Source organism: Thermobia domestica, chromosome 10, assembly GCF_964235325.1.
Source record: "Thermobia domestica chromosome 10, izTheDome1.hap1.1, whole genome shotgun sequence".
Lineage (NCBI taxonomy): Eukaryota > Metazoa > Arthropoda > Insecta > Zygentoma > Lepismatidae > Thermobia > Thermobia domestica.
In genome coordinates, this window is record NC_137463.1 from 1320920 (window position 1) to 1344885 (window position 23966).

Consider the following 23966-nt stretch of genomic DNA (forward strand, 5'->3'; position numbering starts at 1 on the left):
CATATGAGTATCATGAAAAGTAAAGCTTGAAAACCTTTTAAAAGGGCTTCAAAATTCATTTACCGTGTTCATACTAACAATCCTCACGATTATTGTGGCGCGATTACTGTGTACATCTTTATATACCTAGTTATATCATAAATACTGTCACAAAGTTTGGAGTGGCCCTGTAGGCATCCGGAGTGGCACAGTGCTGCCATCTGTATATAAAGCGGAAGATGCATGTAGTGTGTGTCAGACTGTTCATGACATACGTTGATAATGTACTGAGTTCTGATGGAGTGGGGCGATTACGAAAATCGTGTAGCAGTAATTGTACTACACAAGGTCGGGAAGACAGCAGGTGAGATTTTCAACCTCCTTAAACCTCTACAAATCAGCAAGAGATTCATGTATCGCGCAGAGTTGGAGTGGGCCAGTGGGTCAAGTGGGTCAAGTTTTCTGAGTGGGTCAGTGGGCCGTGGGTCAACAGCATGTGACCCACTGTGACTCACCACCCACCGTGACCCACTACGACCCACCACCCACCGTGACCCACTGCGACCCACCACCCACCGTGACCCACTGCGACCCACCGACTCAGTATGATCTACCGACTCTCTCTGCTCACTGCACTGTAGAGAATATCTTCTGAAGACTGGTAAATTTGTCTCTGTTTTACTTTCAAGACCTTCCTTTCCCTTTCTTTTCCACTTGTTTCTGTCTACTTACGTGAGGTGAGTATATCTAACCAAGTGAAAAGAAAACCGGGCACTTTTGGATATTGATATTTTTAATAGTAATAATAGCAATAGGACTTACACTGCAACTTGGCTTTTGAGACCTGTGGGTTTTTAGAGCTACTACTGGAAAAAATACATTCTTGAATCACTGTAATATATAAATTATTTATAAAAAATTGAATGTAACTATGTGTGCCTGATCATCACGGTCAAATTGCAAAGTCAAATGAAATTACTTTTGGTATGTACTTAGGCCTTAATCCAAATTGGGATGTTATATTGCTTTTATTATAATGCATAATATCCTAAGGAGGTAGTGAGGATCCGAATTTTTGCGAAAAAAAAAATGAGTATCTCGCAAGCCGTTAAACTTACGGAGCTAAAATTCAGTGTATTAACTCTTTATTGAAAATAAACAGAATGTGTCCTAGCATTTTTTTTTAAATTCTCCTTTATGTGTGTGGGGGGAGGCACTTTCTATATATGGAAACTTGGTAGTGAGTTGGTTTGTAAAAATGATCGAAAACGATCGGTTATTTCAGAAAAAAAAAATCAGAAACAAAAAATACAGTGCTTGGCTTCATAAATCCATTGCTTTCTGCTATAATAATTGCTGAAGCTTATGTTTATTATATGGAGCGCTCACAGCACAGGGCAATCAACCCATAAAGTTGTGAGAAAAATAGGCATAAAATTTGTACTGAGAGCTTAATTACACGGAAATTTGAAGTTTGTATTGTACGCATAATTGTATGGAAAATTTTACTTTTTTTTTCCCCTTTACGTTGGTCTACTTACTTTGATTTGGAACTTTGAAATTTCATCCTTTTTCCACTGAAAAGTATTGATAATTCAACAAGGAAATAATTATACTATGATAATTTAATTGAAATTCATCGTAATTTGGCACATGGCAAACAGCAGTGTGGTAATTGAAGTTGAAGAAGGAGGGAAATTCTCATTCACCTCTGAATATTTTCCAGAAACCTCGTTCTCTTTCGCTTTCTAAACGGAGGAGGGAACTTGGTAATGGTATCAAACCTTCATGTGTAATTACAAAAATTAAATTTATAAACAAATAAGAAATCATCAGTTTATCAGGCTTTAATTGATAATTTATTCACAAGATTCCCTATCAAAGGCGTGGTAGATGAAGTTTCTGTTCTACATGGGTCGACATTGCCAACTGACATGGTCAATATGGAAAAGATGTTGTATGGTGATAGAGAGATGATACTTCTTGCTGAGTATTTCAAAACTGACCGAGAAAAATCGTTATCAGACTTAAGTCTAACTAGTAGATTGTCGATGAGAAGTTGCAGAAATCGGTAGAAGTATTATCAATTTCCACGACAGAGTGCGCACGGGGATTTCCCCTTATGAATTTACAGATGACTGATATTAGAAATAGATTAAGTGCACAAACATTGTCTAACTTGTTGCTCATCAATGTTAATGGCCCACCGCTAGACAAGCTCAAAGTAGACGAGCTAGTTATTTCTTGGCTGAAGGATGGACATCATTCCACTGCGGATGATTTACCGCCAAAAAGTTACCAACAGGAAATAGATCCGATTTCAGATTTGTTTTAAGGTGGAAAATTACGAGTTACGGAAAATGTATACTTGTATTACTAATGGCTTATTTGTGTTATTAACTTTGTACCTACTTTTTAGTGACTCTCTTCTTTGCTTTAGGTAAACTACTTTGAATAAATATTCATAATAATTGCAATTATGCATGATTTGTAACTTAGATTTAACGTGGTGTTTTAGTGATTACACAAATTACAATTATGAGCATACTTTATGGAGATGCTCTCACAGAGGGTACCCGAGCACCTTTATAACCTATGAACAACTGATTTTTCAAGTCTTTTGTGAGAAAAATACTGTAAACTGAGAAACCATAACCTTTTCCATATTGTACAGGGGTATTTTCCTGCGAATAGAAGTTTCTTGTGGAATGCGTTCAGAAATTAACACTTGCAAGAATACTCTCTTAGTACAAGTATATTTTAGGCTCACACTAATTTCCCCCCCACCTCGAATTGTTTCAATTTCCTCACTGACAAACACTTTACCATTTTATGTCGTAAAGGTCAGATCCACCGTTATTGTAGCAGAGTGGTGCTTGAGCGATTGACTAGAAATTCAAACTTCGATTAGTGACAATTTCACAGTCTTGTTTTATTACAAGTGTAAACTCTTTGGTCAGTAAAGAAGAGGCCGTGGATCGTGTTCAGAGTATGTCACAGTGGATGATAGTGGGTCGCGGTGGGTGGTGGGTCAGAGTGGGTCACCGTGGGTGGTGGGTCAGAGTGGGTCGTGTTGGGTCAGTGGGTCGTGGGTCACGGTGGGTGGTGGGTCAGTGGGTCGTGGGTCAAGTTTTCATTGACCCACGCCAACTCTGGCGCGCTATACAGCGATACACCGAGACTGGAACGGCAGCTGACCGCGCAAGGAGTGGCAGACCACGAACGGTACAAACCCCGCACGTCCAGAAAGCAATCGCATCAAGAATTCGAAGAAATCCTGTTCGAACACAGTGTGATTGCTGCTGAGGTGAACATCAGCAGAAATTCCATGTCTCATGTGCTCAAGAGTGACCTACACCTACGGGCGTATAAGAGGCGGAATGCTCACTTTCTGACCCAAACATTGTTGTCGCAGAGGGTCCTTAAATCAAAGAGACTGTTGCGGCGTTACGCCAACAATCTGCACGGAAAGATTCTGTTCACTGACGAAAAGGTGTTCACAATTGAGCAGGCCTACAACTCCCAAAATGACCGTGTGTATGCCATGTCATAGACTGCAGCTGCTGAGGCAGCTCCAAGGGTTCAGAGGGCACATCATCCTGCCTCAGTGATGTGCCTCAGTGATGGGGAATGAGCTACTCAGGCACAACCCAGTTGCACTCTTGCGAACAAGGTGTTAAAACATCTGCCAAGGTGTATCAGGACACAGTGCTAACACCTATAGTGAAACCACTGTCTGCTACCATGTTCCCTGGAGAAAGGTGGACCTTCCAGCAGGAATCCGCTACAGGCCCCAAAGCGAAAACAACCCAGGACTGGCTGGCACGGAACGTCCCCCACTTCATTTCTACCGCTGATTGGCCTTCTAGCAGCCCGGACCTTAACCCGTTGGACTACAACCTTTGGGCAGTCCTTCAGGCAAAAGTCTGCCATAAACGGCATCCATCTGTCGACAGTCTGAAACAATTCATGACCCGAGCAGTGAACAATTTTCCCATGGACGTGGTGCGTAATGCTATTGACCAGTGGCCGGACAGACTTCGTGCCTGTATCAAGGGCAAGGGGAGACATTTCGAAAAATGATTCGTGCGTCAGGTGTACAACATATCAATGTAAAACATGACCAAAATAAATTGCCTTGGTGTTAACACACTGTGTTATTCACCTTCAAACTTGACAGTATTTTAAGAGCGGGGTCATGAGGAATGGGGCCTTTTATTAAACTGAATCAAAATAAATTAATTAGATGAGCCCACAATTATAGCTATATGAGTAGTTTTTTCAGTTGAAATGTCAATGTGTTTAATGAATTCATCAATCAGCTACGGAAACTTGTGACGCCATTGTTTGTCATGCATACTGTTTTCTGTTTACATGGCCCATGCGAACTTCTGTAGATTGTAGCTGACATTATATTCCTTGTTCTGTCTGGGGAGTATTTTACACTTGAGCAATCCTATTTTCATTTTCATTTTATAGTTTAATACTATGACTGTTATTTTTGAAGTAAAAAAAAAAACTCTTAGATTCGCAACAAGTTTTGCAAGTAGATCTCAATTTAAGATGTAAACTACATGTGAGCATTGAGTTAATCTCAAATTTATAGAATTTTAGAATTCTTTCTTTTTCAACATAAAATACAAGAAGTTGTGAAAAGAATTGTTACCTTACAAAGAACTTAAGGAACAACAAATAAGATGAATTTTAATATTATAAATATGTTGTTAGGTTAATTTTAATAGTCACACTTATTTTGACAACTTGTTTCTACGATCGTATTTACTCCTTAAATTTTATTTTATGTGTTATTAAACATCTCGTAGAGTCTCTAGATGTTTTTTAAATCTTTTATTTATTTATTTATTTATTTTATATTTTATTTTACTTGGTTTTATTTTATTTATTTTTATTTTATTATATTTTTTGAAATATTGGGTAAAATTACCATTTGGGTGTGTGTAATAAATTATAATTTACATTAATTAAATATTTAGAAGATATTTTCTTTTCCTTGGCTGGCTCATGACACGTGATAAGCCATCTTTACTGAAGATGTTTGGCAGAATTAAACCAATTCAAACATATTACATATTCATAACCAACCTAAGGAACGAACCGAACAATAGCAAAAACAAGAGACCTTTTATTTTTAAATGATATGATTCGATGTACAGTTGCAGTTGACCGTCCAACACGCCTCGCTATGTCACGTTGGGTGGGTGGATTCTCCTGGGTCACAAACCGGCGGACATTGGCAATGACGTCTTTACTGCGTTGTGGAGCCGGTTGCTTCTTTTGCCCCTTTTGACGACGCATGGCAATGGTTTGCTCTGGGTTTGCATTGCGATGGATGGCTGCATTAATTCCCTTATCAGACTCTGTGAAACCTTTCTTCTTGCACTGTGTTCTTATTCGGCTATACCTGTCCCCAAAACGGTCGATTTTCGGCGGCATTCTGCTCACATACGTCTCTCCTTTGCACGGCTTATGCACAAGTGTCTGGCTACTCCGTACTGCGTGCGTCACGTTGCTGACGCGAAACTAGCGCCTCTGGTGGCAAATGCAAAGTGCTACCATAAGGATAAAACAGCCTTCTGTACAGTATTCATATATTAGATTGCTTTAATAAGTTGTGGAACTAATTTTGATTGTGCCATCTCTATATCAATTCATCCTTCCGTTTGCAATATCACTCTTATTGAAAACGCTTCTCTAGTAAACTACGTGTTAACACTTTCTTCACGTGCTTCCTAAGATATGAATACATTTTGAGTGCTTGGATAAAACATAATATATATTTTATCATCTAATTTTGTTACTTATGCATAAGTGCACTTTAATTTAGTATTCAAAAGTATGTAGGAAACCTTCATTAAGATGGATCTTGCAGAAATAGGAATACAAAGTGGAAATTGGATCCAGTTGGCTAAGAACAGAAATCGGTGGCGAGCTTTCCTGAACGCGGCATTTGCACCTCCGGGTTTCATAGCCCATAGAGTGAGTGAGTTATATATTTTAGTCTCAGAAAGAAGCAAAAATCTGAAACTATTGAAGGAGGCGTTAATTTACAAATTAGGAAAATAATTTATGAAGCTTTTTTTACTTTATTATTTTACAGAAAATCCTGTACATTTTTCACGTACTATGTTCTTTCCTTCTATATGGTGGACTAATTTCATTGTCTTTATCATGCGTAATAATACCTAGGTAGAAAAATCGAACAGATTCTACGCTTGCGATGCCAAATTCGCAATGCATTGCGAGCAGAACACAGAAAAAAAAAACACATTTCATTTTCGTTATTCATTCAAAACCATAGCATAGCGGGCCATGTTTCATTTCCCTTCACCCGCTGATGTAGCATTTGCTGAATGTGTGTAGGTCATTGATTTTATGAACCTTCGTTCTATTTTGCGTATCCTGCTTCTTGTTTCATGTGTCAAGGCTACCAACATCTGAAAATAATCCTATGAAATCTCCATTATTTTCTGTCGCAGCACGAAGTCTTACTTTGCAGAGTCAACTTTGTAACTAAAAGATTAAAGAAAATATTTTCGAAGCAAAAAGTCGCCATTTAAGTATATTACAATGGAAAGCTACACTCTTTGGGCTACACATAAAGATTTTTTAAAAGTACAAATCGTACATGTTCGTGAGTTGGATGCGGGCCACCATTTGCCCATCACTGTTTTAGACCGTTCAAGGATGTTTGTTTTAAATGAAGTTTATCCTGTTTAATCTTGTAGTTCAAGTAAAGGCAAACGCCAAAGGAGGTGGGCGGATAAGGGCCATTTTTCGCCCATCAGACAACGGAAAAATGATGTGTCCGATTCCGACAAGTTTGCAATGTATTTGTATACTAGAAGATATGTTGCATATGTAAAAATAATAGATACGTGATGATGAAAATAGTAAGTCATAGAAATGAGTGCCCAAAAAGAGTCCGTTTCAGCGTTTTGCGACATTTTGGTAATGTTTGCTGTCTTTGATGGAGGCTTATAGGAAGAAGGGGTCGATGAACCAAAATAAATCTGACTCGTCATAATATAACGCTGTGTAACCTTTGATATGAGTACTAACTGATTTTGGTTCAGTGTGTCCTTCTACCTATTAGAGAACAAAATGTATTGCGCGAGAGTATAGGACGATGAATACCGTTTATACGCTGTAATGTACGAGTTCAACTGGATACTCCAGCTCTGATGTAAGTTACCGATTGTGACTGAAAATACATGCTCAGCATGCCAATAAAATATATAAAGAAAATGTATTGTTTGCGCGGATATGTGTGTAGGGCAGCAAAAATAGAGACAGCACGTTATGGAGTATTGAGAAGGCGTTTCATTTCTGAAAGTGGTATGAGTAAAAGTGCGAGCAGGAAAACCAGTCGCAGAATGGCATGAAATTCTGCAATAGATATATATATCGAAGAATCATACATACCACGCGTCAATGAAGTACCGATGGGAAGTCATTGATACGTTATATTGCAATACTGAAGGAAAGATGAAAAACAACGACCAAAAATAGTTACCTGATGTCTCCGATCCTTACACTCACAAGCACTTAAGTGACAAAGGTACGTAGTCTCTGTACATATATCATGACGATGCTTCTGTTCTCCGAGTTCAGTGGTACTGTCAATGTAAAATAGACGCGCGTGTCGTCGGATGTTGTGAGCATGTTGCTTCCGTACTATGGTTTCTGGCTTACTGGCGCCACAATTCCACCGCAGTTAAGAAACCAAGTCTAGAATATACTCATACACTACAAGATGTCGCCGCTGCGCGATGGTCCAGTGGCGATTCGGATGACGACAGCAAGCACGATGCCTAATCTGCAAACTAGCTACAAGTGTCTCCAGTTATCTGATTATTATCTATGCTTGATTATTTCCGATATAATATATTGATCTCATAGTCGTAGTAGACTTTATTCTTCTTATTCTTGCCGTTAGTGTTCTATTTACTATTGCTTTATCTGATTCCAACTCATGACATTAGTGTTTACGTTCCTCATTAGCACACGACTTACGTCTTTGTTTATTTTTTATTTTTTTTTACCTCTCATTTATAGCTCTTTCCATCAAAATATATTTGTTTTCTTATTTTTATGAGGTATACTATTGGAAACCATGCATTTCACATCTCGGGCCTGATGGGCGAAAAATGGCCCTTATCAGCCCACCTCCTTACCAACTTAAATTCGGCTGAAGGAAGTTTTTAGTCAGGTAAGTCTTTAAACATAAAATAACATAGAACTCAAACAGAAATAAAGGTTCTTTCTTTTTCGATAGACGAAAGGGTGACCAAGCGAAGGAGCTACAGATGGCAGCAGCTGTGAGGAAACTCTTAACAAAGACATATCATGATCTGGGACCAATGAGCTTTCAAGAGTCGATGACATTGGCTTTATTTGTGATACTGGTTCTCCTCTGGTTTTTCCGCGATCCACAGTTTATTCCTGGATGGGCTTCTCTTTATCCTGCTGGGTGAGTGAGTTGCAATAAACAAGTGTAAATAATAACAATCTCCTTCCTTCTTTTTAAAATAGGATCGTGTTAGGTTTTCTGAAAACATTCTAATGGTTTCATTATAAAATCTAATAGGATGACTGTTCCATTTCATAAAATTTATATTGTTTCTGTTGCTATGACGCAAGTTATGTAAACATATAACATAATACTATTTTGTCTTAAGTAAAGATTCAGGTAGAGAATAGTGTTTAAGCCTTACTAGGGATTGTTGACACATTATTCTGAAAAATCTAAGTTGTTTATGAAGTTTGGTCTCAGGCTCTTCAAAACAAAGTCCAGAAATCATGCTTACCAGTTTTGGTGAACTTCCGCTTGTTGAACCGCTGGACATCATCTCGACGTCGGTAAATTTGGCCCAAATTTCTTTAACTGTCCACTTCGTAAACTTTGTATTAAGTAAACAATTTATAATATGTATAACAATACATAGATGTGGCACTGCTTATGCCAAACGAAATCATTCCTCCTATTTAACACATCTGTACTGTTCACCTTAAACGCTCTTATAACATGTTATATGCTTGCTTTACTAAGATAGTTATTACCGTAAATAAAAATAAATATCGCTGCCTGCATGCCTTCTTGTTAGTCTCCTTTGCTGAAAGACCATTTTAGTGGCCGTGATTTGGTGGTTGCAAGTTTTACAGCAACAATACTTCCAGAAAGAGATGAAATTTGGATCTTACTTTTCCAAAGCAGCGTGCGACTTTACCACTATTAGTTGCCAGACATTTTAATACAAGATTAACAAAAGTTCACTAACATCTACTTGTACATTTCTCTTCATTTTAACCTATAATTGGTGAACTTTTCATTTCTTGTCTAAGTTCCTCAAACTTCTCAGAGTAAAGTGAAAAGAGAATATACAGTGAGGGCGCTAGAACAGAATTAAATCATTTATGAAAAATGGTTGTAGTAACTTTTGAAAATAATTAATAATCTTGAGAAAATCCAAGTTATTTGTTAATACGGCAACGAATAATCTTACGGCCTGTAGTAAGCTTGAATTTGAGGCTGAACTAACGTATAAAAGTCACGAATCGTTTCCAGAACAGTGGTAGACCATTCTTGATGCAGCCAGATTAACCAGCGATGGTTGAGAAGCAAATCTGCAACGGATTCACTTTTCTAAAACTTACCATAGATGTTCATAATAAGTTTGGGGATTGAATAGACCACAGAATATGCAAAATTTATCCTGATGTTCCTCCAACCACGCCTGACATGTAATTTAAGACTATGTAGTTGTTAGAGATGGTCAGTAATTTGTCCTTTGAATGTTAATTGAAGCTGCATGAAATCACGATACACATCAGCATATGCTCAATGGTAGGAAGGAAGTAGTCAGTCCTGAGCTTATGTTTCTTAGAGCCTCTGCTAGAATAAACCTGGTCACACGATTCAGTCTGTTAATTATCTTCCACGTTACCACGTTAATAATAATAATAATAATAATAATAATAATAATAATAATAATAATAATAATAATAATAATAATAATAATAATAATAATAATACAATATATTGTCGTTAAACTATACATAGCAATAAACAACGTCAAAATGTGATACAATATTGATTCATAAATATAAATAAATAATAATCTATAACTAAATTAATGATGAAATGACATTACAAAATAAATGACAATAACAATATGAATTTTAAATATTAGCTCAACACGAGATTAGAAAATACGTTGGCTGTGGTGAATAAACAGTTTCAAAATCGTAATCTCCAGCTTGGATGTCGAGCTTGTGGAACTCCCATCGGAAACCGATCGCTCCAGATGCTGAGTGAATTCTCCAGACAGTTGTTCCGTTAGCTCTAGAAAATACAGTTGTTTGTTACAATCCTCTTTTAGTGTTCTGCGGTACTCTCGAACACGGCTTTGGTTCCCGTCCACCATTCATCTGTTCTGATAATGTCTTTCCATGAGTTATGTATTTCTTCAGCACCTTGGATACTTTTGCTCTCCATACATCTAATACAATGGCAGTCTTAAATGCAGTTCCTAAGATTCAGTGTGTTAATACATATCAACCAATCAGATTCTACTTTAAATTATGAATCACACCTATAAACCCTAAGGTTCATAGTGTAAAGTGGTAGTTGTTATAAAGTTTTACTTTAAGGACTTTTTTACATTTCCCAAATTTAAGAAGTTTACACTATGATACCTTAGTCCTATTGAGGAGAATGGAGCCCTGTACTCATTCATATAAACATATTAGGCAATCAAATAGCATACATTAGGTCCAAACCTTTCCGTGATAATACATATGAATTACATTTATTTTTGGTAATTGTTACCCATAAAGAAGGCAACCAGGACCAATTTAATTTATAAAATTAGATATTCAAGTTCTAGAGAACATTTACTAATATTTATTTTCACAGAATTCTCAATTTAAAGGAGTGGGTCAATGTACGCTTCCCGAAATTTAAGAGGAATGTATCAATGTATTCATGTCGTACGAAAGAGAATAAACTCCTTTACTAAATTATTTAACCACAAAATGTAGTAACGCATCATCAAAGAGAATATAATAGGTTAAACCTCCAAATTTTGAATTCTTGATAATTTTTTCCCATAAAAGAGGGCAAACAGGACCAATCGAGCTTATAAATGTATATACTCAAGTTCTAGAAACAAATTCACCAAATTTTATTTTTTGACACTTCCCAAATTTAAAGGATGGTCATATGTACCCCTCCCAAATTTTGAGAAAAGAGCATCAGTGTACCAGGTTCTGTAAAATGAATCGAGTCCCTATATTCAATCATAACTATATCAAAAAGCATACTTAAAGTCAGAAACCTCCGAAATTTACATTTTTTCCTCTAATGAAAGTTAATGAGATGGACCAAACAAACTTAAGAGAGACATAATCTGGTCCTATACTGCCATACCAAACTTTGTTTCAGAAATTTCCAAAATTTAAGGTGATAGTTAGTTCTAATGTATCCTTGCCAAAACTTAAAAAGGTAACTAGAATTTAAAATTTCTATGTACCCCTAAATCATCGACTCTGAGCCAGGGACTCTGGTTTTAAAGCAGAGACCACCAAAAATTTGTGCTGACGAAGTGTTCAAAAAACAATAGGTACTAACTATTATGATCGCTATTTCATCATGGGTTAATTCTCGCCGTCCACTCATTTCAATTACAAGCGCTTGCATGAGGTTTCTCCGGCCGTTCTTTTCTTCTGTCGTCACGCGTACTGCATTTGTGACGTCTGAGCCGATCTACTGATCATTTGAAGGATGTCAGGCTATTAATTGCAATGCAGTGTACAACAGTTTTGCTTAAATTGAAACTGTATATTTAGGGGAACGAAGCTTACTATAATTAAAGCTAGTAATCCAACCACTGGCGTCTCTGGCATGTGAAATTTAAGGGGGAGGGGCATCCAAGAAAGTGATTTTAGTCGTACTAACTAGCTCAATCTGTTTATCATCTTCGATTCCATCTGTAACCTTTCTGCTTACCTTCCCGGCCCCCCTGAGGTATATCAAGAACTGTTATAATAGTTTCAAAGCCTGAATATTATATTTCAAATAAATATAATTATTATTATTTAAATGTTATTCTGGCGTTAGTAAATAAATTAAATTGGAATAAAATATTGAATATTTTGTGTACTCCAAAATATTGGGGGGACATGTCCCTCTCGTCCCCCCCCCCCTTGCCAGAGACGCCCATGAATCGAACTGAACACTGCTAAAGGCAATTTAAATTAACTTTTGTATTCGATTGTGGATAAGTTTCGTTAAAATCTTTCAAAAATAATATCTGGTAATTCTAGCACGCTTTTACAGACAATGGATTAAAAGTGTTAATGAATGCTTTTATTGTTTGTTTCTTTTTCACTTTACTTGCATTTTAAATTCCCTGTCAACATCTCTAAGTTGTAAGAGAAAATAAGCTGGGTCATTATAAGATACTAACTGGATGCATCTCTTTTGTACAGGATAACTGCCCCAAAGGATGCCTCTACAGCAATATTGATGGTCTCTCTACTTTTCTTTATTCCTGCCAACCTCGATTTCTTAAACTTCGAAAGAACTGGTACGTACACCACAAGTCTCTTTATCATGAATAACAGAAAGTTTGTGTACAGTACAGGGTGTATCAAAAGTCAAAACCCATATGGTAACTAGATCATGAAGAAGATTGTCGGAAGAAGGTTTTCAATCTAAAATAATAAGATTTGGGCTTCGCATTGCTAAAGCGCCCTATGTGAAACAACGTTACCAATTTAGTAAGCTATTCCATTAGGCCCTCAGTACACCCTTATGACTTGTGCGATTGCAAAAATCCTACCATTTTAGATTAAATATAATTTATTTCCAACAACTTCTTCCATTTTCTTCATAAGTTTACTAATAACTGAGTTCGCATATTGCCCCGAACTTTCGATAAACCCGGTATATTAGGATATTTTATATTCAAAATAGGAGTCTCTCCGAAGCATGCTATTGATTTCGTGAAAATCGAAAAGATTTATATATGAATTTACGGATCTGACAGAGAGTTTTAATACACAAAAAAAGAAAAGAGAAAGAAGGAAGGAAAGAAAAAGAAGAAAGTAATAGCAGGTGATAGTGATTCCAATAGTACCCCGAACGTGTTATTCAAACACCCTCACAAATAACACTTATCAGCCCGAGCGTCAGGTAGAGGTATAGCTCCTGATGGTATGGTATCCAACAATGTCTGTAGATTTCGATGTAACTGGACGATGGTCGTTGCTGTCTGAGTATGCACACGTGTTTGATAGGGCTTATGTGCAGAATTTATGTAACCCAGAGTTAAATGTGCATGTGCATGTACATACAACATGTACTGGTTTTACTTGCCGTATGAAGACGTGCGTTATTCTGCTACAAGATGGGGGTCCCACAGAGCTTCTACATAATATTAGAAGACAAGAATGACGCACAGATCATATTCCCCTGAATGGAGGCGAGGCGAGTGTAGCTCTCAAATCAGAAGTCAGGTGTTGGTCCTGCAAGAGAGTGTGAGGACACGCTGGATTTTCCTGCTCACGTCTGATTGCGCGTCTACAAAACACATGCGATCGTCACTGCGTGAGCCAAATCACTGCCAATTCTCAATACCACCGTCCCCTAGTCTCATCTCACAAATAACCTAGCTGTTGAAGTACCCACTAAACCATGATCATTCATTAATACTCTTCGTCTTTCTCCACACCACAAAAGACATTCTCAGCGATGAGTAGATGTCAGGGGTAGTCTTACAAGAAACACACAGGAACCTAAGACCTACGTTGAACAATCGTTCGGTTTAGTGTTCATAACCTCACATAGGGGACTACCGTAACTGATTGCGCTAGCAATTGCCGGCCTATCTGTTAGAATGGCCCGAACGATACTTCTGTTCAGATGTGTCGTAATGACACTAGGAGGCTCCATCTCCCATCGTGTACACTATTGACTCGTCAAGAGCGGTAATGCTAGAGAGCGACCACAGGCTTTCTACAGCCCAGCCATCTGCCCACATTCGAAGTCGATTAATTGAACAATAGGCGTTCGCTGGCATCGTCTTGGCTTACAAATACAAGCTGTGATCCACACACAACTGCATGCACTCATTGTGTTGTCCGATAACATTTAAACTAGTAGTAGCATCCACTTTACAATCATTGCCATAAACTTGTCCTTTATGTTCGTTGGTGTACAGGGACCTTGAAACTTCCAGCATTCTGTGGTATGAGTTTTGTTCGAACGGCACAGTCTGTATGAAATGTTTTTAAATGTGCTTCCACCCCTCTCTCATATATTCCGAAAATTCGTGTATAAATTTCATTTTCGTGTTCCATAGAAATGGTAAAGCCTAGGAAAGTGAAAGTTGATGTAAACAAAGGTCCGAAGTTCTGTGAATTACTAAAGGAAGGAAGGTCGAGGACATCAAGGATTAATGAGTTACAGGGTCAAAGGTCAATTTTTTTTTCCTTTTGCTTGTGGGATTGTAATGTTCAATTCTGATATGATATAAAACTTTTGCAAATATCCACACAAATTGGTTTATTTGTATAGCTTCTTATATGGTAATGAGAAATGGTTAACTGTAATCTTTGATCTCTATCAAGTCAGCCTTGACTTTTGTTGCGACAGTACTCATTGCAGCAACTTCTCTCAATAATTCAATTCAGCCAAAGAAAGTGTCATTCAAGATACACTTAAACTACCGACCCAAGAATAGTCTAAATCGAACAATTAAGTCACCAATGTCAAGAAGTTAAAGGTCACGAAGCTTAGGTGCCCTATTTCAGGTACTTGACTGATAGAGCAATAAATTCTGTGAGAAGATTAGATTTAAAAATAATAACTTCGGTAGTTGAACACTGTGACTCTTGGCCTCTTCCAAGGTTATCTGTGACATTTGTTTGAGCAACAGAAAATTCAACAGCTAACTGCACAGATAATTTGAGTTATGTGTAATCCAACGTACAGATAAAGGACTTATCTAGTGTTTAGTATAAGCCTAAGAATATCGCAAATCTCAAGAGGTCAAATGTCATGAAACTAAATGTCCTATTTCAAGTAATGAAATAAGGCAGATCCCAGTTCTCTCTGGAAAAGAACGCAAACTAGAGCTCGATTAGCCCAGGTAAAGATTTTGAGAGTATCGTAGCGATTATCCCGGAAAGAACGTAGCTTCGGATCCTTCAATGGGTGCGAAACAAATGAAGGTGGGTGTTTTCCCATCGTACGATGGACAGATACCGTGTCGAACTCTGCCATTACCGAGACGCTAAACTTAACAAAAGATCAAAATTCAAATGAAGCATGAGATGCAATAATCAGTTTCATAAAGTTATATTGTTACAGAAGTATTAAATTATATCTGATATATAACGAAGTAACATGAAATAAAGTAAAACGAATATGGAAGAAACATCCGAAGTTTAATTACAAATTTCTGAATAATAAATTCACATCATCATGTCATAAAGGTAATTATTATTCAATTACGTATTATAAGTAATTAGTTTTAACGTATATTGCACACTTGATATATTTTCTTCGTGAATAAGTGTATGGTTGATGGACATGTTCTGGATGTGTACTGCGTTAGAATTAGTTTAAGCTTTGATATTAATTTCATTACATTAAGTTGATTAGGTTAGGTTAAACTTCATTGATTATTCGTTACTATTTTTTTCCTTTTCTTTTCGGGCGCGTCGTTGTAGTTTATCATCGAGATGTCTACAATCAACAATGTCGAAATTCAAATTTAAAATTCTAGAACTTTTTCAATAATTCTCATGTATTATATTAAAACGAAATTTAAATAACCAAGTGAGAAATGTTTTTTGGAATTAGGAAAAAACTTTTCAATTTATTAAATAAAACTTCAGTATTTTATGTTCATAAATCATAATTTTTCTACTTTAGTGATTTGAAGATTTTGAACTCTAGTTGTTGAAACTCAATATGATACTTTTATTTCAGAGTATGAGCTTACCGAACATGATAAATAAGATTCTCCATTAAGACTTGTCATATATATTAACGTCAGTGCTTTATTTATTTTAGAGATGGTTTTGGAATCATATACGCACATCGACTTTTCGTAATAGTCAGTGTGTTGAAGCAGATGGAATTTCGAAGAAAATTTATTATGTGCTAAGTAAAATTATTTCTTTACAGCTGGATTGATTTTTCCTCAAATTCTGTGTATTCCACATGAATTCTTCAAGAGTATATTTTTTAAATTACATTTTCTTTTCTTTTCATAATGTGGTCCTTATGACCTTATCATTCAGCATGGGGTGGAATCGGATTGAACAAACTGGGAGGTATCAGCCGTCCCAGTAAGCAAGGATGTTAGATCCTGGCATAATCTACGTAGCTGAATTGCTGTAAGTTTAGACGGATTATATCTATTCTTGTGCTCACCAACCAATTTTTCAGATAATCCGTGTCTGTACTTTCTGATTGAAAACAACTTCAAATCGAAAGCACAAAAATTATTTCAAGAAGATATATATTCATATTTCTTTCACATCACTTTAAACCTAATACTTTCTATACAGATAACTTTTTTTTGGGGGGGGGGGGGTAACTATAAAACATATTTTACAAAACAAGCTAATGAAAGTCTCGGTACACTCATGTCTAAATTGATTGTCGCATGCCTATAGATATGTTGTTGTAGGAATAGAATTTGATAACGATTTCGCCCGGTATTTCTTATAATGTTAGTATATGTGTAATCGGCAAAGACATGTATGTGGCAAATTTCATGTCAAAAGAGCAATAAATAAGAATAATTTAACGGAAAAACTCTCTTCTTGTTCATTTAGCAATATTTTGTTTTACTCATTCTAATTTTCGTATTTATAATTATTTTCCTATGAAATTTACTACAAATACACATTCACATAGTTCCTGATTATACACATAGTAACAGTATTAAAAGTACCCTGCGAAATCGCTATCAAATTATATTCCCACAACAAGGCAGTTATAGATATGCGACAATCATTTTAGACATGACTGTATGTTGCACTTTATAATATCGTGTGTACATTGATGTTTTTATGATGTCTATTAATATTTGTAATTTTTAGGATTTATTTGCCAGAAATTAAAAATATTTACATATCCTATTTTATTTGCAGATACTGTAATGTATATGTAGCTTTTTAAGAATTTTTTACTCACAATAAACGAAACAAATTTGTTTAGTTTAAAGACAGTTACTCCTATGTTATTGTAATAATTTACATTATGCTAATGTAATTTTGATTTTTTAGAAATTTTATTAGGAATTTTTAAGTATTAAAGTATTACACGAATTCAATCATGTGGCAATTGTATTGTATTTATTTTCATCCTTTTTCATACACATTGTTCACAACGTGAACGTATGAGTTGGACATGTCATAAGAACATTGAATGTGTACATATTTATAGATTTAAATCTTATATGCAATATTACAAATAGTGTCACTTTAAGTTAAAGAGGCGCATTTTTTGCTTATTCTAATTTACATATAACGATATAAAAGCAAAATAACAGTTAATAAACCCTCACATTATACATATGTAAAAAATATATATACTTCAAACCTTATTAACTACAGACATTTTTTTGATATAACTGATTATGGATTTGCTAGATACTTCTACACAATAAAAGCAGTGCTCGAGTAGGTAGTACTTGACTGCTTTATCGAAACGGATGTTTTGTTTTTAAAAGTAGAAGGAAGCTTGTTATAAATATTCACTGCCATAGCATATGTACTATTCTTATGCACTTTTAAACGTGAAGACTCTACATGAAGATCCGACGCCTGACTTGTATTATGCAAATGAATATCTGAGTTCAACCGGAAGCTGCTTGTACCTATCTGTATATCTTTTCTTACAAATTTTAAGAATTCATATATAACATGGAAGAGATAAGTTTTCAAGAAATTTAATAAGAAATGTTTTGTAAAGCAAGACCAAAATCATAATAGTGTTTTGTTTTAGCATTAGAAGAGAAGAAGAAAGTACGTTTATTATATTTGAGTGAGAAATGTGTTAGAATTATGAATCTGTTTCGTGTATTTAAAATTTATTTCAGAAATTCATAGCAAAATTACATGCATTTAAACTTTTGGTAACGATTTTATTTTAGCTTAGTCAGAAGAATGTTACAACATCCTGACAACAAACTGTTTCAAGTAAGTTAGAACAGTTGCAAACAGTTACATTTTACGACCTTAATTTGAAATTTATTAACTAATATCATCATATTTCCAGCCACACACAGGAAACTCGATGAAATATTTCTCAGCATTTGTAGTTTTGATATATTGAAGATTTAAAGTGTGTTTTATTTCAGCCATGACGTCATATTTACGAATACATAAAAGCATTTATTGCTACGAAGGATATTTCATTTATGTATTTTTGTTACAGTCCACTCATGAACTTCGAATGAAGAAATAAGAGATACTATTAGTACATTTTCTTATAGTCATAAGATTATGAATATTAGATTATGTATTTTGTGTAATAAACAATTTTAGACTTAGAGCACGCATTTTAGATACATCAGTAGTGTTCTATTGCGTCAGGACGACTCAATTTTGCGAAGATGGGCCGAAGTTACTAAAGGAAGTTAGTATTTTTAGCACAACGACTATATGAAACTTCATTTAATAAGCAATTATTGAAATATTTATGAGGACAGTGTCTATCCATTGTGCTTCTAGTATTTTTTTCAGATGTCTATACTATGTATTGAACTTCAACATTACTAGTATTGCAAAAGGAGAAGCAGCATAATGCCAAATATCTTGATAGCTTCAAGTATGTTTAATATTGATTTAAACCTTTTTCAGGATTATAATGTCCGACGACTATTATTGAAACTAACTTTTAATAGGTCGAAATGTATTTTAGCAATATGTTCAGTAACAACTAATTTATATTTTCATTTAGTACATTAGCCTATATACATGGGACATTTGAAAAGTATAGGAGATTATAAATATAACTCGTAACTAATACGAACTACATAGGAAGTTTGGAATGTGGTTTCGTCCATGTGTTGAAAAACGGAATTTATTAACTGTAAATACTTTCATGATAAAAGTTTTGTGGGTGTTTTCCAGATCTCTAATTTTTTCGAAAAAGATCTTATTTTAATATGCAGATTTGCTGTTCCTATTTACACATAAATTTCCCGTAATTTTCTCAAATCCTCATGCATAAAATAATTTTACAGGTTCAATATGCATTAGAATGCGTGAGTAAAGGGGTCAATATTTTAATATTTGTATTTCGTTACGTAAATTTCGGTAGGTGTTTACGTATATATTCACGTATATATTTGGATTTGGATTAATATATATAGAATTAAACAAAATGAAAAGTGTCCGAATTGTGGACACACAAACTTTTATAATCTCATAAAATCATGGGTGTATTATCATTTATTCAGAGTTATTTCAAAACTTTTTTTTATTAATATTCTTAGTAAATGCAGAGAAAACTAAATACATAGAAGTACGTCTGGACCGTAATACAGCAAATAATAGATGCGTTAAAATATTAAATAATACTTTTTGATAAAGTGGATACTTTCAAATATTTAGGATCAATATTAACAAACGAAAATCATATTCACGAAGAAATTAAATGTCGACAAAAGCAGCGAATTCGTGTTATTACTCAGATCAAAATCTCTTGTTGTCGCGAATTCTGTCAAGGAATGTGAAGCTTAAATTATATAAAACGATAATCATGCCTGTTGTTCTGTATGGTTGCGAAACATGGTCGCTTATTCTAAGAGAACATAGACTGAGAAGATTCTGAGACGAATATTCAAACCCAAGAGGAACGGGAATGTGGAATGGCGGAAACTTCATAACGAGAAACTACATATTTTATACGGTTTCGCTGAACATTGTTAGGGTCATAAAGTCTATGAGGCTTAGGTGGGCAGGTCATGCGGCTAGGATAGAAGAAAGTAGAAACGCTTTCAGTCTTAACCGGGAGGCCAATCGGAAAACGACCATTAGGAAGAACAAGGCGCAGACGGGAGAACAATATTAAGATGGATCTTGCAGAAATACAAAGTAGAAACTGGATCCAATTGGCTAAGGATAGAAGTCAGTGGAGAGCTTTTCTGAACGCGGCATTGAACCTCTGGGTTTCATAGGTTATAGAGTTAGTTAATATTCTTACACAATGCCTTAATAAATAAAATTTCAAAACTAAATTGAGAATAAAATTCTCCCAGTCTTAAAAGAGGATATAAATTCTCACAAAATGCATTTATTTCCCTTATTCCTACTTCAAGGTATTGGAATCATTTTATGAACGAAGAACTAGAATTCCTGAACAATTCTAGGGACTAGAATTTCTGAAGAAAAAATACTTTTCAACGTAATATCTAATGGAAAATCGGAATCCAGAATTTTAAGGAAATAAGTGTACTTCCAATTATCAAGTGAAATTACTTTCGTCCTTACTAATTGGGAAGACACATACTTCGTTCATAGCTTACATCATTGATGGCATGATGCAAAGTGATATCATTTATCATGATTTACGCCAATTTTCATCTGTTGAAGTTTTGGTATAAAAAAGCTTATAATTTTATTTTTCTTCAATCTTTTCATTATTTTCACATCAAAATTTAAGTTATTCATATTTTCGAAACAGTGCTGTCAATAATAACTAGAGAATATATCATCGAACAGTTTCTTTTTTTTCATAAAAGTGAAAAGTCTCAAAACTTCGTTTCAGTAAACTTTGAAACAATTCACGGCTAGAATTCTTAATTTGCTTAAGCATGCTACTAGCAAATTATTCTATGTCGAGTGCCAGTTGTGACCATTCCACCGTTCCATGATTTTTACCCGAGTGTACAATATATTTTTAACCAGCATTTATTTGTTCGTAACATTTCTAATTTTATTTGAGAAACGCAGATGATAAAAACATTCTGAAATCATTTTTTTTTTTCTTTTTGCACTGAACAATATACTTTTTATTCATGGAAACCAGCCGGCTGCCTCTCCAGACGTTTTGTCGTCAACGAACTTTTGATAACACACATAGCTTGGGAACACAAGTGTTTTGTGAATTTCAGAACGTAACTAGGCAGAAAGCCAAACCAACAATAACACAATCAAAATTACCAATTTATTATTGTTTTCTGAACTGTCTTCAACTTCTCACATTTTCCATTGAAGTCAGTTGGAAATATTTATAGAAGATTGTGGATCGTGAGAAATACCTATTGGACATATTCTCAAGAAGGTAAAAGCGCGTAGTGACTCGAACTAAGCATATCAGTCTAAAGGCAATTGTCATACACTTTCATATAGATTTTCATTTGTCTACTAGTAACATCTTAAGGAGGCTTAAGAATTTTCCCGTTTTACTGATAATGCCCAAACTAAACGCTGAGAAACTTTGTATTTCTCATGGACAGGGCATCCGTATAATTCATCGATATAGAAGCTTAGTTAGGTCGTTCTTCATTTGAATGTAGTGCAATAATGTTCGAAGTTTTATATTTGATAGAGATAATGTAGAGAAAACGCTCTGGTTAATGATTTTCCATTAAGAGAGAAAGTTGAATTGTTTCCTGTGTTCTTCGCTGGCTGAGAGATTTCTGTCAAGCTGTTAAAACAGTTCAATTGTGGTAGTTCAACCAACCATCTTCAAGCCGCTTGGAGGACTAGTAGAATTATCATGGCAAGGAATGACCAATTCCCCCTACGTCACCGATCCCTTAAATTGTACTCCCTCCCACTTGTGAAGTAAATATCAGTATATTTAATTGATTCGAAGTGTCAGAATAGATAATAGTGATAAATTTTAAGTATTTTAATCATCCATAATCGTAATATCGTGCTTAGTGCATGCAAGTGTTCATGTTATATTTTCATATATAGTTTTCTGAATATAAACAATAACTATTCAGTATCTAGGTAAATTATTTTATATAATTGTTGACATTTCATGCGTTTCCTACATCGTGTATGTATGACATTTACCAATTCGAAGAGAAGAGAATTTTATCCTCTCTAGATTTATGACGATAAATCTACAATCTTTACGATATATATTACATCTACAATACATATTACGAGTATTGAGGGTATTCTTTGAATTTTTTCTTTCTTTTTAACGTACAACGTTCCTGAACAGAGATTACCTTGACCGAGATATGAAGTAACTACTACTCTTCCGGGCCAGATCCCAATTTTAAGGTTACCAGGAGTAACTGAGTTTGACACTTAAGCATTCTTTTTCCAAGGATTACACCCTAATTCAGTTGCTCATGAGTATATAAAGAAATACCACACAAAACATTCCATTAGTTCCATCAATTCATGCAGCGAATTTCTAGACTTTCCTACTTGTTCAATAACAATTCGGTAAATTAATTATTTGTGATTGTAATATTATTCTTTGTCCATTACTTTTATATTTAAAAGATGATAAATTATTTTTATCGAAAATTTCATAGTTTCACCAACATGAGGAAAATAATATTTTTAATAGCTTTCTAAAGCAATTATTTACTGTAAACTTTAAAAATATGGATTAAAATAGTTTATTACTATTCGTTAATTTACACAGACTTAGAGCATTAGGTTAGTCCTGGAAAAGTAGCGAAAGCATTGAGAGAAATAAAAAGATCTATACTTACTTCCTTGTATACTTAATTTATTTGTTTCCATTTTATATACTACTTACCTTTGACTTTATTTATGTACTTGCTTTGAATTGACTTTTAACGTTCTTTTTTCACAATCTAATTTATATGAGGCGTAAACCATAGCTTAACGTGGGATCGGAGGCATATGAGCTCCTTACGAGAATAGAACGCATGTATGCTAACAAAAAGGAGCTGACATTTGTTTATTAATTTCTGGTGCCCCTCAAAACAATAGGCAGGAAGCCTGTCCGGTGTATATTTCAAGCATACTTTTGGTGAGAATGAAGGAAGTCTGAAATCCTATCTTAACCGGTCGGCTGGTGGATGAGCTATGGAAGAACGTAGTTGTTTTCTTGTTAGGTAGCTGCAGGCTCATGCACCTTCCTCACCGTAATTTTTGATATTTACTTGCTTGCTGTGGCCACTGACTTATGGGAACTTTGTTAAATGTTTTACACACTTGCAAAGATGACATCGATACACGAGGTTGACGAGGTCTATTTGCTTTTACAGAAACATCAATTTTCGAAGATCGGAAGGGCCTGATACGTTTGTGTTGTGCGTCTTGCTTTGAATTTGGTTACAATGCGGGAGTAACGAGTTCTGGATATTTAAAATGAAGCACATACAAAGTATTATCTTCGAAATTGTCCCTGCAGTAAGCATGAGAAGCTGACTGTTAGTAGCCCGTAAGAAAGTTTCTGCTGTTGATGGTGTAAATTGCTTTCGTATGAAGAGAGAAATAGATCTGTTATTTACTTTTGAAACTGTGCCGTTCTTGTATGCACATTCTGTACAATATTCCCTATATATAGAACTATCGAAGTTAGTTCTTTGATTTTATTTCTTAGCTTTCAGCAGTTTTATTGCCATTAATTGCTAAGGATTCCGTCGTAAATTAGCCTCGTCAACTGGCATTTGGAAAATGGTTAAATAAATAAAATCGGCTGAATTATTTCAGTTAAAGAGTAGAAAAATACCTGTAAATGATGTATTATCAATATTTTCGAATCACTTAGAAAAATAAGTTTGTCATAATTTGTTTCTGCAAATGTAGGTTAAATTTTTGTAATAAAATATAGAACTAATTATATTGTTCAGAAATATACCAAGAAACATATTGATTTATCGCAGGAACACCTCGTGGACCAACTCCAGCTTTACTTAATTGGAAATTATTGGAAAAGAAAATGCCATGGGGAGCAATTCTACTGGTAGGTGAGTTGATGAATTTGTTTTAGTAAA

The 23966-nt window shown here is 35.1% G+C and overlaps 1 protein-coding gene across 1 annotated transcript in view; it reads left to right on the forward strand.

The window, feature by feature from the left end:
* LOC145662234 (solute carrier family 13 member 2-like) overlaps positions 1-23966 on the forward strand; it is a 137519-nt gene that overhangs the window by 103137 nt on the left and 10416 nt on the right. The window contains exons 7-9 of the mRNA XM_081727577.1: positions 8276-8470; positions 12490-12587; positions 23856-23939. Coding sequence (XP_081583703.1) covers positions 8276-8470; positions 12490-12587; positions 23856-23939 — 377 coding nt within the window. The remainder of the gene's footprint in view (positions 1-8275; positions 8471-12489; positions 12588-23855; positions 23940-23966) is intronic.